This window comes from Lupinus angustifolius, chromosome LG12 (genome assembly GCF_001865875.1).
Source record: "Lupinus angustifolius cultivar Tanjil chromosome LG12, LupAngTanjil_v1.0, whole genome shotgun sequence".
NCBI lineage: Eukaryota > Viridiplantae > Streptophyta > Magnoliopsida > Fabales > Fabaceae > Lupinus > Lupinus angustifolius.
The window spans coordinates 15685271-15699190 of record NC_032020.1 but is presented as its reverse complement, the minus strand read 5'-3'; the positions used below and the strand labels follow the sequence as shown (position 1 = coordinate 15699190).

The following is a 13920-nucleotide window of genomic DNA, read 5'->3' as shown; positions in this document are numbered from 1 at the left end:
ATGCCCACAAGCCACTGCTCAATTCCCTATCCCTTTCATATTTGTTCAAACTTCATAATTTCAAGCAGACATGCGATGGAACAAAAAAGAAAAAAAATAAAATAAACAACAACAACTGCATTCTGTTGAAGCATCCTCGTCCAAAGTCCAACCAGGATTCACACATTGACACCGTAAAGCGGGCCCCAACTATCCAAACAAAGTAATCAACCGCCACGTGTACACATCACACGCATTTCATCGCTTTCAAAAGATCAAACGGTTAAAAATCACTTTCTCGCTTTCTTATCAGAGTTATCAAAAAAAAAAAAAAAACTTTGCAACCCTTCTTTCCTCACCGGGCGCCAAAAACACCCCTTTTGTCGCTATATGAGATAATAACACACACTCCTCACACTCTTATTTCAAAATCGTAGTGCCGAGAAAACCCAAAATCGAAAAAAGCGTCACTAAATTTGAGAAGTTTCAGCTTCCGTTTCATTCTTCTTCTACATCGCTGCTTCGATTCTTTTCGATTCGATTGAAGCATGGACCTTCAGAACACTGTCAAAGAAGCCCTAAATGCACTCTACCATCACCCTGATGATACGGTTCGTATGCAAGCCGATCGATATCTTCAGGATTTTCAGCGCACACTCGATGCGTGGCAGGTGAGTTTTTCTTCAATCGTTTTTTCTCTGCTCTCAGGATTCGTTTCATTTGTGTTTAGTCATTTTTTCTTCGTTTGGATTTGGTTATAATTAATGAGCTGAGAGTTTTCGTTTTTTGATGCTGAAATTTCTGGTGATTGTTTTGATTCGGTGATTTTGTTGAATTTGGAGTTGCGAGCTTTGCTATATGTTAACGTTATCTAGATGTGTTTGGAGGATGTTTCTATTTATGTGTTGTTTGGATTTTAAGGAGATGCGTCGAAATTTAGGGCTTCCTTTCTATGTTTTTAATTACGAGCTAAGTAATTCAATGCAGAAACACAATTTCGAACATGATTTTGTTCATGGTTTTAAATTTTGCAGGTGGCTGATAATTTGCTTCATGATCCTAATAGCAATCTAGAAACATTGATATTTTGTTCTCAGACCTTAAGAAGCAAGGTAGCTCCATTTTTCTTCTACTTCCTATTTTTTAGTTAATGCTTGTGCGCGTTCAAGATTGTTAAATGTTTACTTACCCTGAAGGTGTTCTTCTCCTCATTCTTATTGGTTCTTGAGTGACTGTTTTTGTATGACTTAGGTACAACGAGACTTTGAGGAGCTCCCTTCTACAGCTTTCCGGCCATTGCGCGACTCATTAAATGTGAGTGTTTGTCTAGCTGTTAATATTTTGAACACCTGCGCATGCTTATTTTAGTCTGGGAGGCACAACTTTATGTGTTCACAGAACTGAGGACATAATCACCTCTTCTTATCTGTTATGCGTTATAAAATAGCTTGGTCTATGGAGAACTTTTTTATTATTTATTTTTGGCAGCCTTGACCATTCAGATGCTCAACTAGATACAGTACTTAATATGTTTGTTTTCATTGTTATTTTGAACACAGACCTTACTAAAAAAGTTTCACAAAGGTCCTCCAAAAGTCAGAACTCAGGTATCGCATAGAAGTTTCCTGAACTCTTCCGTCTTTTTTTGCAGACTATTTTATTGGGTATCTTTGTACGTTTTATATGGAAGTGTAAAATAGCTGAATTTATTGTTGCAAAACATCTGCAATTGTAGATTAGCATTGCAGTGGCCGCATTGTCCGTGCATGTGCCTGCACAAGATTGGGGGGATGGTGGTATAGTGATATGGCTCAGGGACGAGATGGATTCCCATCCGGAATATATACCGGGATTCTTGGAGTTACTTACAGTTTTGCCAGAGGTGCGTTTAAGCTGTTGTACGAGGAAATTTACATATTAATGAGACAAATGTTGGATATTTATGTTAATAAAGGCCAATTTGTTTTTTATGAAGTTGTCGTGTTGCTGTATAGTATTTTATGTGGCACTCAACCTCATACAACTCACGTGCTCTACTATAAATGGTTGTAAACAAATATTTTAATTAAAGTAAGTTCATTAACAATTTCATTTGTCCATTGCATATGTCTTTAGCGTATTTTGTCTCTATAAGCAGGAAGTAGTAAACTATAAGATAGCAGCTCGCCCTGAAAGGCGCCGTCAATTTGAAAAAGAGCTTACTTCACAAATTGAGGTTGCTCTTAATATCTTGACAGCTTGTTTGACTATCTCCGAGCTTAAGGAACAGGTGTGTAGTGACTTTAATTTATCTACTTTCTTTTATGTGGTTGTTGTAAGGTATTTTGAACATATTTTTATTTTTAAATTATCTGGTAGTGATATTTTAATGTTGACATATCAGGTTCTCGAGGCATTTGCTTCGTGGCTTCGCCTAAAGCATGGGTATGATTTCTCTCTTTGTTTAGGGCTGTATGTCAATACTGTTTATGTATTGGTGTATTAATGATAATGTTAACTTATTCTTCTGTGTGGTTATTTTTTAACAATATTTTGGCCGTGAAAAACTCGTTTGAATTTTGTCACATGAGCGCCCACTTTCAAGGTTTCAAGCTATGTTTTTTGTTAAATATCAAATTCTCTGTCTCTTTTCAAAGTTATTTTTTTGTTATTACAATGGATTTATTCAAGTTAAGTTACTTTGCCTATTAAACTTATATGTCTTTTGCTTTTCTCTCTACCTTTTAATAGAGGAAAAAAGAGGAGCAAAAAGGAAATGTATTCTGTTTGCTTGAAATGAATTTTATTTTTTGATTTTCAGGATTCCCGGATCTGTTCTCAGTTCTCATCCATTAGTTCTCACAGCATTGTCAAGCTTGAATTCTGAGTTCGTTTCAGAGGCCTCTGTAAATGGTACGACAATTAGACAAAATTTGTATTTCCCCCCTCAACTATTTTATGCTTTTTGTTTGTTGACCAAAGAAATTTGAGGTATGAATTTTATATTCTAATCCATTTTTTATAAAAAAAAGAAGCTAGCTCATTTCAATTTGTTTGGTTTTATAATCTACACACAACTATGGATAATTGGTACCTCACTCTTGTCCACATAAATAATATTACCATTGCCTTATTATCACGCTTTTAATCACTTGGCTCTCACTTATGGGGTTGCTTCCCCTGTCTCTAACTTGATGATATAATTTTACCCCTTTTGCAGTGATTTCTGAGTTAATACACTACAGCGCAGCAGGAACCATTGATGGAATTTATGCAAACATGCCGTTAATTCAAGTAATCGTACCCCAAGTTATGAATCTTAAAGCACAGCTTAGTGACTCTACCAAGGTTAATATTTCTTTTGACCTCTTTATCTACATGCCGAGGCACAAGGGATTCTCTACTTCGTTGGAACAGTATCCCAGAGTATATCATAATACTTCTGCCTATGATAGTGCTGATTTAGTTCATTCTGTTGGCATTTAGTTGATTGTTATAGTCAACAGTAATGAAAAATTAATAATTCCCATATTTTATTTGTGATACTGAATATTCGGTCCATTCTGTGTAGCAGCTATAGGTTCTGGGCATGCTCTGAATACCAAATATTCAGGGAATGCATGCAATTTTTAAAAATTCTCATGTGCATTTAGTTAGAGCAAGCTATTCTATGTTCTGTTAGTCTCTTGTACATTACAATGTCATTTAATTTCTTACAAAATATCAGTCAGAATTTAAGTAGAAATATTATTAGCTTAGTCAATAATTTTTCTCTGATACATGTTATTCAACCGACCCACCTAGTGGGACTAAGGTTTGGTTGTTGTTATTGTATACATGTTATACAAGCATGTGCTTGCATGGTTGCATTCTGATGTCATTGAAGTTCCCAGGTGCAAATGGAAATGTTCTGATTTATCTTATAAGTTAATTTTTTTTCTACCGTGAAGATTTTGTCCTTCACAACAGGGAGTGTAGATAGACAATTTTGAATCTCAGTAGCATTATCCTTTGTTCTATTCCGGATGTTAGCATTTCAAGGCTTATCTGCTGGCAGATAAATAAGCATATGTGTTGATAAATTTATCACATTTTTGTTGTTGTTCTTGTCGTGTATGTACATCATAAATGTTTGTGTGGTATATATATATAATTTGTTGAGGTGTCATATTCACCAAAAAAATGATTAGTTTGCACGTTTTTATGAAAAATATTATCGTTAACCCATTTTTATCTGAAACTCTTTCAGAAATGTTGTTCTAAAATAAAGATGTTTAATCCATTATACTTGTTTCAGGCAGTCTTAGGTTAAAAACAATTGTATCCTATACCTTGTCATTTATTGCTTTACTAACTTCATTATCCTTTTATATCCCTTTAGGATGAGGAAGATGTGAAGGCAATTGCTAGGTTGTTTGCAGACATGGGTGATTCATATGTGGAACTGATTGCAACTGGTATGTGTACATAAACATAATCCGGATCGGTTTCTCTCTAATAACTCATTGGTGCTTTCTTTTGCACAAGATGAATCACTTGAATGCATGGGCAAATTGGTCATGGTTCTTGTTATTGTTGAATTTAACGGATCTAAATTGTGATAAATTGATTTTCCAGGTTCTGATGAATCAATGCTAATAGTGCATGCATTGTTGGAAGTTGCTTCACATCCAGAATATGATATTGCTTCAATGACATTTAACTTTTGGCATAGTCTTCAGTTGAACTTGACCAAAAGGTAATTTTGTTTACTCCTTAAACTATGTAGTTTAGTGATATTGCTTTGACCCAATGGTAAATATGAGCATTACATAATTTAACAGGGAGTCCTATATTTCATATGGTAATGAAGCATCCATTGAAGCTGAGAGAAATCGTAGGCTGCAGGTTTTCCGTCCTGCATATGAGTCACTTGTATCACTGGTGAGTCTTCCAGGTTGTAAACTTGGAATAAAAAAATTTCATCTGCAATTTCAAACACCATATGCAGTGTTTCAAGTTCTAATGTGTGATAACAGTGAAATTGATTTCGTAATTATCTATATCCAATGAAAAAGTGCACTACTTTTCTTTTAGTAATTTGTGAAGTTATTGACAACATTGTTGTAGAGAGCATTGTGAGATATGATTATATGCCTACATCGCTAATACATTGCACTATTTTTCCAGATATCACTGGATTCTACAGATGTTATCAGTGTCATGTTATTAAAAAATTTCATCGATGTTTTATAGGTTAGTTTTCGGGTTCAGTATCCTGAAGATTATCAAGACCTTTCGTACGAGGATCTTAAAGAATTTAAGCATACTAAATATGGTAATGGGTTGGTGATATAATGCATTTGTCTGGTTTTTTCTTTATGCCTCATGTATTATTTAAATATGTGATTGAATCTGTTAGAGGGTGCAAATGTTATTATTCTCATTATTATTAAATGTTCAAATGCACTAAAGCAACTAATGGATTTTCTTGTTCTTGGGTCTCAAGTACTGAGACCAGAATCATGTGGATTTTGTAGGCATACAATAGTTGGGTTTCCAATATACAAATGTTTCAAGTGTAAATTTACTTTTAGAGCATTGAATTGCTGCCTTGCTGGGGCTTTCAAATGTTTCCAAATTGACTTATCATTTTCTGCCTTGCTGGGCTTTTCCAAAATACAAATGTTTAAACTTTAAACTGTAAATTTACTTTTGGAACATTGAATTGCAAATTGAAACAAGTTTTCTGATCTGATTTGAAGTAATAGTATCATAATCTTGATGGTTTATGTGAACCATGAGAAATGTTCACCTGATCATTAGGTTGGGTTATGCAAGAATTGTCAAAGATTATTTTTTGTTGTGGCCTCTGTCATGATGCTCAGCTAACAGTTATTTTAGAGGGGTTCCTCTTGAGGTGCAGAGATGTTGGTGAGCTTTGCTTAGATAGTTAGGTATTTTTCCTGCTAATTTTGTGTCCCCTATTTAATTCCTTTAGGAGGACATGCTATCCTACACTTGTACTTCTTTGTTCCCCTCTGAATATTCTTCTTTAATCCAGGAAGATAGAAGAGGTTTGCCATATTAGGTGACAGATAAAACTTCCTTCAAGCACAATTGTCATGTGTGTATGATATGGGCTTTCTATCTGTTGGAACAACCACACTTATAAATGAAATGAGTTGAATGACAGATAGGATATATTGGCTGAGATAATTACATAAGTTGGTTGATGGGAAGTTAAGGAATAACTTTGCTTTTGAAGATAAAGCGGATAAATTCCCTTTTTCATGGAAGAGAACTAGTGGATTCTCATTGCATATATTTGCCACATTCTATTATTAAAAAAATCACCAAACATTTAAATTTGCTCTGCCTCAGAATATTCAAGCTACTAATTATCTCATTTGTATCTGAGGCCTTCCCACACTCCCATTTTTTAATTGCTTTGTTGTTCTTCCACTTTATTTATGATTTACATGTAACTAAATTTTGGTTTAAGGATTGCTGTATATCTTTATCATTTTTATCTGAACCATAATTAGATGGTTTTTCTAACTGGGTAACTGAGTTGTTGTTGTCAGCTGTTGCGGATGTATTAACAGATGCAGCATCAGTTCTTGGTGGTGATGCTACACTTAAAATTCTATATATGAAACTTCTTGAGGTGTGTATAACATGTTGGACTTGAAGTAGTTGAATAGAAATATGCTTTCTCTATTGTTAAGTCCCACATCAACTAGAAATATGAGCATAGAATCCTTTATAATAATTTGGGCAAAGGCAAACCTACCCTCTTGAGCTAGCTTTTGTGTTAGAATTATGCCCAGTCATTCTAATATCTATTAGCACTTTAGCAGTACGAGGACCTTGTCATTGTGGGAGAGATAGCTCATATGTTTAATCTAGTTTTTTAAATTTTAATACATAAATCTCTTTGTACATTTCTTATATATGTACTTTTTTCCCTAAATAATTTGAACATTATTTGCTAAACCCTTTTACTTTTCCCCAAGGCTGTATCTGGTCATGCTAGTAATGAACAGAAGGAATGGCGTCCAGCCGAGGCTGCATTATTTTGCATTCGGGCTATATCACATTATGTGTCAGTTGTTGAAGCAGAAGTAATGCCTCAGGTAAGGTTACACCTTTAATTTTGCAATGACTATTTTTTTGCTCTCCCATAAAGTTTAGACAAATGGCATGAATATCCCTTAGTTTTGAATATTTTCTTTTCTGATGGAAAATGAAATTCATTAAGAAAGAAGAGGGTTACAAGAAAGGAGGATAAAATCATCATAGTTTTGACTTTTGAATATTATAAATAACTTCTACTGTTAGATATCCGATTACAAAAAACCTGCCTTGTCAGAAACTTTTAACTTGTGTCTAGATATGGATGAAATTTTCATCTATATGCATTTTAGCTTTTTTGTACATATTTAGGCTTGCTTGTTAACTTTTAACAGTCTTTGACAACAAGGTAGGTTTTTTGTATTATGGCAAGGATCAGTAACTCAGTACGGGAGCGGATTTAGTAGTCCAACTCATTTTTTGCCTATAGTTTTACAACTTAAATTCTTGAATTTGAGACATGTTTAATGAGCATTCATGCTTATATTGCATTTTTTACCACTTCAACATGCCACTATGATTGGTATCTTGTTTTGATTCCTAGTACATTTGTTTAATTGTTTGTTTTGCATAATTGTAAGGGTCTTGCTACATAGATCTTTAACTACGAAAGGAGGAATATATTCTTTTGCAAGCCCATGTAAGGCAATTAGTTTATGTCTGCACTTGTGGTTTTTGCTTCATACAGATAATGGCTTTGCTTCCAAAACTTCCTCATCAACCCCAACTACTTCAGACTGGTAATGTATACTTTTTTTTTTAATTCACTTCCAACTTGACTTTCTTAGTGCCCACCTTGTAGTTCTCTATTTAACTTAGATTCTGGCTTTCTTTGAAATCTGTATGGTGCCTAACTCTGAAGTTATGTGCTTGTTGGCGTATTTTCAGTGTGTTTGACAATTGGAGCTTACTCAAAATGGCTTGATTCTGTATCCTGTGGATTGTCTATACTACCTTCAGTTTTAGATATCCTAATGAATGGCATGGGTATATCTGAGGAATGTGCTGCAGCTGCTGCTTTGGCATTTAGACACATCTGTGATGGTATAGTTACTCTTGTTTGAATATATTAGTGCTCTTTCTGCTTGTCTCTTGGATGAAGAATTAGCTAGATTAGCTAGAACAATATTTAATGCTTACACGGGGACAAAAACTGATAACACAAAAATGATAACAATTCAATTTTCTGAACTGAGATTATGAAGTTTAGCATTGAGGCTTTACAGGTTAATCCTAATGCTAAGTTGAGGTATGATAGATATTAACCTGAAGCCATGCTGTAAAAGCCTTTTACACTGAGGCACTAACCCTAACAGAGGTATGATATACATTAACCTGAGGCCTTTCATTCTGATCTAAGTAAGCTTCATTTGTTCTTCGACAAAGTATTGATCGAATCCATTCTTTTATTAAAAAAGTAAAAGTAGCTGAAAAAATGGTTGTTTCCGAACAACTTCTTTCACCAAGTAGCATCTGTAATTATTCTTAGTCTTTTTAAAAGGTGAAATAAGAAAGAATATTGGATGATAAGAAATTAAGGAGTATATTGTTTTCATTATTTTCCACAGTTTTTGCCATGGCTTGTTAATTGAGAAAGAGTATTGGGTGGAGAGAATAACTAATTTAGCTTTCAGATTTTATATGAAAGGTTTTTAGTATTTGATATGTTAAGCCTGACTCAAATGATTATCTTGACCTCAGACTGCCGGAAAAAGCTTTGTGGATGTTTAGAGGGTCTGTTTCACATCTACAATAAGACAGTTAATGGAGAAGATAGTTTCAAAGTTCCTGCTGATGACTCATTGCATCTGGTTGAAGCTTTAAGGTAATTTGGTTGCTTGAAATATTTGAAAGTAGGATTATTTGCTATTGATTGTATTTTGAATGAAGCAGTTGATTTGAGCATCTTAAATTTGCATGCAGCATGGTTGTTACTGAACTTCCTCCAGATGATGCTAAGAGAGCCCTTGAAGCATTATGCATGCCTATAATACCTCCTTTACAGGTTAATGTCTGTCTGCAGAGATATTTTAAGTTTTATTTTTCTGTTAATGATTTTGCTTTCTTAATTTTCTCCATCAGGAAGCTATCAACCAAGGTCCAGATATGTTAAGTAAAAAACCTTCTCGTCAATTGACAATTCACATTGATCGATTTGCTTACATCTTTAGGTGTGTTATATATGTTATGTTTACACACCTGAACCCTGCCTTGCCTTTTTTAATAAAAGTTATCACAATCCTGAACATGCCACTGTATCTGCTTCTAGATATGTAAATCATCCTCAAGTTGTGGCGGATGCTATTCAACGACTTTGGCCAATTTTCAAAGCTATTTTTGATCTGTAAGTAGTCGCAAATTGCTTCTGATGTATATTGTTTCCTTTTCTTATCCTTTATTTTTTAAGCTTGTTTGTCACTGAAACATTTTTATGATGATATTGATGCCAGTCGTGCTTGGGACATGAGAACAATGGAATCCCTCTGCCGAGCATGTAAATATGCGGTAAGCTAGACCATTTATTTCGTCCTTTGCCCAATAAAAAGATAATAATTAATAATGGCGTGGTTTGAGTTGATTGAGATTTGCCCAATAAAAAGATAATAATTAATAATGATGTGGTATGAGTTGAGTCAATTAATTGAATTAAGCACACATTTAATTTCCATATAAGCTACGTGTTTGGTTTTAGCCCTGACTTATTACATTAAACTGTGTCATATAGTTATGCATAAACTTTCATGAGGTCGTAACATAGTGGTTATGATCTGCTGTTTTTTTTCTTTTAATCGTAATAAGCTAGGTTTTCAGTTGGTTGCTTGTCAGCTATGTCAATGTTAGAAAAATAACCAAACATTGGTCCTAGTAGGTGTGGTCGGCTACATGGATCAAATAATGACACAATGCTCTATCATAAATCACATTCATTGGCAAAATATTGATCTCTATATTTTTTCTAATCGTATCGCCTATGTTTTTTCTTGCATTCTCTTTGCCTCTAGAAATTGGACTAACTTTATTTGATCTACTCTCTTTATTGAGGCTTCTAATGGTCTCCTTTACACATGCTTAAACCATCTAAGGGGCGATTCTACCATCTTTTCTATAATAGGAGTTATCTTAACTTTCTCCTTAATGCATTCATTCCTAATCCTATCTTGTCTAGGGTGTCTACTCATCCAACAAAACATTCTTATCTATGTGACATTGACTTTATTATCGTGTGTACATTTTACTGTCCAACATTCTATCTCATAACATTGTGGATTTTATAACTCTGCTATAAAATTTTCCAGTAAGTGTGAGTGACACTTTACTATCGCATATGACATTTGATGCACTCCACCATTTCATCCATCCCCCTTGAATCCTATTGTTTATATCTTCCTCAATTTCCCTGTTGTGTTGTATGATTGACCAAAGATACTTAATCTAGTGACTTGTGGTATGATATCCAATCTTTTCCTCAATTTCCCCGTCAGTCATGTCAGTGATACAAATTTAAAATTTAATGCCAGTTCCTAATTGGTTTCTCCATCCTAAAGAGTTTGAACAAGCACAACTCTGGTTCTATGCATTGTAAACGTTGAAAAGTATAATTTGTATTATTGAATGCTCTGTAGCAAATATTCTATGGCATGCTTTTAGGTGAGAACTTCTGGAAGATTCATGGGGCTCACTATTGGTGCTATGCTGGAAGAGATTCAGAGTCTGTATAGGCTGCATCACCAACCATGCTTTCTTTACCTGTCCAGTGAAGTTATAAAGGTATTTATATCCCACCATGCCATTTTTATCATCATTCCTGATAACCATGGATTGCCAAAGTTGTTGGTTTTAGGCCATGTTGTACTGTAATGGTGCTTCCAGGTCGATGTGTTTTATGATTGAGCCTGCATGCAAAAGTTATAGATGTGTCTTTCTACTTTTAAGGGCCCGTTGGTATTAACTACTGTTCAGTTATATTATTTGGTACTTATAGTTGGAGAAATGTGGCAGAATTTTGACTTGAAAGTTCTCTATCTCTGCATCGTTTTATGGAATATAACAAATTTGGCTAATCTATGGTGGCTCGTTAAAGTTTTGCAGAGACGGATCTCTTTGATAGATAATAAGGGAATGGGCTTTACACATTTGATCTTTCCTTCCCTTTATTTTTCTGCATGTTCTTGTTTCTTTATGAAGATTTTTTATCCTCAATTAATTTACTCCCCTACTTTAACTAATAAATTTTCTTATATTCTGTAAAAACATCAGTTCAACATTAATCTCCATCCCATTGTGGACCATAGGTTATACAGAATTCTTTCCCGACGTTGTATAGTCAATGAACTAGTTTTTTTATAACTGAAGTGGTCTTTTGCATTTGCATTTCAGATATTTGGTTCTGATCCATCTTGTGCTGACTACCTGAAGAATTTGATTGAGGCACTTTTCCAGCATACAACGCTCCTTCTCACTAATATTCAGGTGTGGTTTGAGTGAATTTTCTTTAGCAATTGGCTTTCTGATCTAGCCATTGTGTTTGAATATTTGATTGCTATTTCTTACTGCAGGAATTCACAGCCCGACCTGATATAGCAGATGATTGTTTTTTGTTGGCCTCAAGGTGTATTCGTTACTGTCCTCAACTGTTTATTCCCTCACCTGTTTTTCCTTCATTAGTTGATTGCTCCATGATCGGGATCACAGTACAGCACAGGTATAGGCTATCTATATCTCTTCTCACACATGCACACACTACCTTGAAAGCATATGCTCTATTTTTCTGAAAGGGGACCATGCGTAATCTTAATGTTTGTTTTTTGTTTAGTATTGTTGAGGTGAAAAAATTCTTCCTGATGTTCCATCTTCCAATACCTCTTTGCCATCATATCACAATATTTATCATAACAGAAACAATATATGTTGAATTTATGATGTAATGCTTTTATTTTGCTCATGGGGTCTTTAAGCTAAGACAAGACTCACTTTTAGCTTACAATGCATGTATCCATATGTACGTGGAAAAGGGACATAATTAAAAGTATCCCTAACCAGTTACCATTACTTAAGCGGTTGCAATGAGTCAAGGGGATATTGTTGATTGTAATGTCTTGTGTGCATGAAATGGCTGTATATTTTTGTGGTTGTGATACAAACTGCTTCTAATTGTATAAGAGCTTATGCATATGAAAATCCAGTGGATGTATCTCTCTTGAATCTGCAGCACTTTGTGGCATGGTTGTTTACCCTTTGCCTTTTCCCTATGCAGGGAGGCTTCTAATTCCATATTGCATTTCTTGGCTGATATTTTCGATCTTGCAAAGTCATCTACGGGGGAGCAATTTTTACCAATCAGAGATAGCATAATTATTCCTCGAGGTTCCACCATCACCAGAATTTTGGTTGCTTCATTAACTGGAGCTCTTCCGAAATCTCGAGTGGATGTGGTAATTTAAGTCCATGTTGAAACTTGATTGTCTTTCATTCACATATACTCACAATGGTTGGCACCATCTGCCATTAATAAAAAATTAACTGTATTTTTATTAATTTGTGTGCACCTGCCCCCTCTCAGATATCATACACACTGCTGGCATTAACTCGGACATATGGGATGCAAGCACTGGAGTGGGCAAAAGAGAGTGTTTTGTTAATTCCATCAACAGCTGTCACAGATGTGGAGCGGTCAAGGTTCTTGAAAGCACTTACTGATGCTGCATCTGGTGTTGATACTAATGGGCTGACTGTTCCGGTTGAAGAGCTTGCTGATGTTTGTCGGCGTAACAGAGCAGTTCAGGAAATTGTTCAAGAAGCGTTGAGACCACTTGAGTTGAACTTGGTGCGTGTATCATAGAGGATTGGTAAATGCTTGTGATATAGAGTGCCATTTTCTTCAGGCCTTGTCTGTTGCTTTAGGCTAGTTGGTTGTGTATTGTCTTTTATATTAATTTTTTATCTATGACAATTCTCCATTTTTTAGGAGAATTCACCCCCTGCATGTCCTGTTGCGTTGGTCTGAAAAAATTAAATGAGGTGTTGTATCTTTGAACTTTGAGAATGATGTCATTTGTCCTGATTGTGGGGTGGGGTTACTTGGTATACAATTGTAATTTAAGGAAAACAGGAAGAAGAAGAAATGTGCAAAATAGAGTTGAATCATAAGTGGCTGCATTATTTTATTTTGAAATAAATATGGTCGATTTTAAGATTTTACAGTCTTTTGGGGAGTTCATCAGGCCAAATCATTGAATTGTATTGACTCAAAGGTCTTGCTTTTATTTCTGTTAATGATCTTTTAGCCGTTTATTTCCATGCCCGCCACCAGACCCAGAACCTCGACAAACTACTGTCACCACACATCAACTAGCCATACAACAACACTGCCACTATCTATGACCCGGGTATGATTGTGAAGAACAGTTGTGGGATGGTGTCACCATTCAGAAGAACTCAGACTACTTTCTTCGCAGCCTGTCTTCACTGCAAGTCATTTGATCCTACTGTTTAAGTGGACACCCAAAAGTGCGCCACTTTTCCATTTTACTGTTCTGATTTTTTTTGTTGAGATTTCAATTGAGGTGGAACTGGTGTATTGTAAGCAAATGTGAGAGAACTGCTATCTGGAGTGTCAAATTTTGATTTTCAAATAATAGGGTTGTCAATTTATATAGATTCAGGGAAACCCATTGCACAACCCCAAGGACTCCATAAAAGTCTTTTCCTTTTTGTCTCTGCTTTAAAAGGGTTTATCCTGGATTATCAATTAGTAGAAACAATTCATACAAAACAAACCAATCACTAATAATGTGCTACCTTTACTTGCCAAACAGAGATAAGTAAAGCAGTAAGATTCTATCTATT

The 13920-nt window shown here is 35.0% G+C and overlaps 1 protein-coding gene across 1 annotated transcript; it reads left to right on the top strand.

Annotated features, from left to right (window-relative positions):
- LOC109362518 (transportin MOS14) lies at positions 306-13265 on the top strand. Its single transcript, XM_019608350.1, has 27 exons — positions 306-650; positions 1014-1091; positions 1231-1293; positions 1539-1586; positions 1715-1861; positions 2117-2248; positions 2363-2403; positions 2780-2871; positions 3179-3306; positions 4340-4415; positions 4576-4696; positions 4782-4881; positions 5194-5275; positions 6525-6607; positions 6957-7076; positions 7763-7814; positions 7963-8118; positions 8776-8899; positions 8998-9079; positions 9157-9245; positions 9344-9418; positions 9525-9579; positions 10723-10842; positions 11452-11544; positions 11631-11776; positions 12329-12506; positions 12635-13265. Exons 1-27 carry the CDS (start codon positions 528-530, stop codon positions 12911-12913), a joined length of 2883 nt encoding a protein of 960 aa, XP_019463895.1. The 5' UTR covers positions 306-527; the 3' UTR covers positions 12914-13265.